At 37.7% G+C, this 2452-nt stretch overlaps 1 protein-coding gene across 1 annotated transcript; it reads right to left on the reverse strand.

Annotated features, from left to right (window-relative positions):
• Nucleotides 1-385: 385 nt before the first annotated feature.
• On the reverse strand, nt 386-1408 carry LOC112420117 (uncharacterized). The gene has a single exon (XM_024778755.1). The coding sequence runs from the start codon at nt 1406-1408 to the stop codon at nt 386-388; it is 1023 nt and encodes a 340-aa protein (XP_024634523.1).
• Nucleotides 1409-2452: the final 1044 nt, after the last annotated feature.

Consider the following 2452-nt stretch of genomic DNA (forward strand, 5'->3'; position numbering starts at 1 on the left):
TCCTGGATTATACAACGGTAGTAGTCGAACATAGGTATGTTTAGGGCATATCTTGTATGTTAAAGAAAAAAGTAGTTAAATATTATAGTTAATAATTAATCGAATTAAAAAAGATGTAAGATAGTATTTTTACCCATATTATTGACGATATCCTTAAGATCTCCATCCTTGATTGCCCTCATGAAATTTTGATTGATGTGTCTGATGCAGTACACATGAGTTGAACCAGTTTCTTGCCAACCATTTCGTGGGTCATTGAATGCGCTTTTAATTGATTCATGTCTATCGGAGACCATGCAGACAGAAAGTCCTTATGTGACATGCGTCCTAAGATTTTTCAGAAAAAACTTCATCCCTCCTTGGTCTCACCTTCGACTAGCGCATCTTATTCCCATCTTTTTGGAATCATTTTGTTATTCCCATCTTGTTCTACCGCAAGCAATAAGGTCCCTTTGTACTTGCCATACAACCATGTCCCGTAGACATGGACAACTGGTTTACAGTACTTGAACCCGTGGATACATGGAAAGAAGGCCCAAAATAGACGATGAAATTGTGTCTCTCCATTCTCTCCAACCCGCGTCTTCAAATCGAATACGGTTCCTGGATTTGTTTCCTTCATCACATTCAACCATTGCGGAAGAACATTATAAGATTCATCCCAATTCCTGTAAATAGATTCGATTGTCGCGTTCTTTGCCATCAACGCCTTTTTGTATGTGGTTGTGTAGTTGAACTTTTCTTGTATGTGCGCAATGATCAACTTTGGCTTAGTCGAAGCATCTGCATGAACAAGTGTTTTGATGTTATCGCTTATAAGTTTGTAGTTGAGCTTGCGATGATCTTGTGGTAATGAATTCGATGTGCAGTTGTGTTGACCAGAGATTGTCCCAATCATCCATTTGCCACTCCTTTTTCTGTAGGATGCTCTCAACTTGAATCCACATGTCTCCTGTGTACATTGAATGACATATCTTCTTGGATCTGAGTGTATAACATTGTAATCTACTAATTGTCGGATGTGGAAAGACTTGATGGCATACAGACAGTCTTCTTTGCTATGAAATGTCATTCCTTCCGCAATCGCTCCATCGAGCGGAACAATCATATTCCAGTGATCGTCCGTAGGTAGAGCATCAAATGCAGCAACATCAAGGTTACGCATATGCAGTGGGGGACAATAAGCTGTTCTGATCGGTACTGCCTCTTGTGTTGGTTGTGGTTGGGTGCCAGACAAAATGTTGCCCCACATGTCTTTGTCTTCGTCTTCATCTTCGTTTCTATTGTGGTGTTCGTCTTCTTCATCTGCATCATGTTGAAGTGACTCGTCTTCGTCACTTTCACTACTGTCTTCGTCTTCTTGAATGTTGTCTGGGATGTCTTCAAATTGATGAACGAAAAGATCCATCAATCGAGTTTGTGTTTGTGGATGTGTTTGTGGCGTGCTTGTGAAGACGAGGGTTCATTTTTTGGGTGCAGATTTGTTCCAAATTTTAAGCGATACTTTTACTATAAATATAGACCTTGTATCAGAGTAAACTTGGAGATAGAGGGGGCTGAAACAAGGGTTTAGAATGGCAACAACAAAACTAGGGTTTGTATAGAGTTTGTATAAAGTTTGTCTCTTTGGAACAAACACTAGGGTTTGAGGGTTGATTCACCTTGGGAAACACTATTACGATTGAGTCTCTTGGTTACGGGAAGAGGCTGAGACTTTCGGTAGAATTAGGCGGAAGACTTATTCTTGTAACCCATTGATATATTTCTCTTTTGTAAAGTTATTTATCATTATAGTGGAACGAAGGGCGCCTGCTCTCTCCCCCACACTAGGTCAATTTGGACCGAACTGGGTCAACAAATTCTTTTGTTTTCTCTCTTCTTTTCTCTCTCGTTGTTTTCTACTTTTGACTTGTGTTTATAACTGTTCCATACACTTTATTTTGCCTGCTTGATTATCCCTTACTCCACACATCAAGTTTGTTATTGGTGTGTTTTTCCATCGAATTCACAACAGCTACAATGTTATTTAATCTAAATTAAATCTTGTCTGTATGAGACAATATTTCCACAAACTTAACAATTCCTCGCTATTATGCCTTTATCCTGCAACATGAAATGGGATTGAATATGTGAATGATAATTAGGTCACTTAATAATACAAAGTCACTTAATAAGAATAGTATGTAGTAATCTAATCACAGATTTTTTTAATGACTTGGTTGAAGGTATTAACCACCAAGTGTAACCAAATAATAAAAATTGTTCTAACCTTGTATTATAACATACCATTCATTCATAAAAACTTCAACATAAATCAAGCACATACTTAAATATTCTCATAAATGTTGCAGATTCATAGTTATCAATTTGGAGGCCTCAAAGGATTCAATAACAATCTCCGATTATTGGAAAGAATTTGTGACAGTAAATGGCTTTGTAGTAGGAGATATTC

This window comes from Medicago truncatula, chromosome 3, assembly GCF_003473485.1.
Source record: "Medicago truncatula cultivar Jemalong A17 chromosome 3, MtrunA17r5.0-ANR, whole genome shotgun sequence".
NCBI lineage: Eukaryota > Viridiplantae > Streptophyta > Magnoliopsida > Fabales > Fabaceae > Medicago > Medicago truncatula.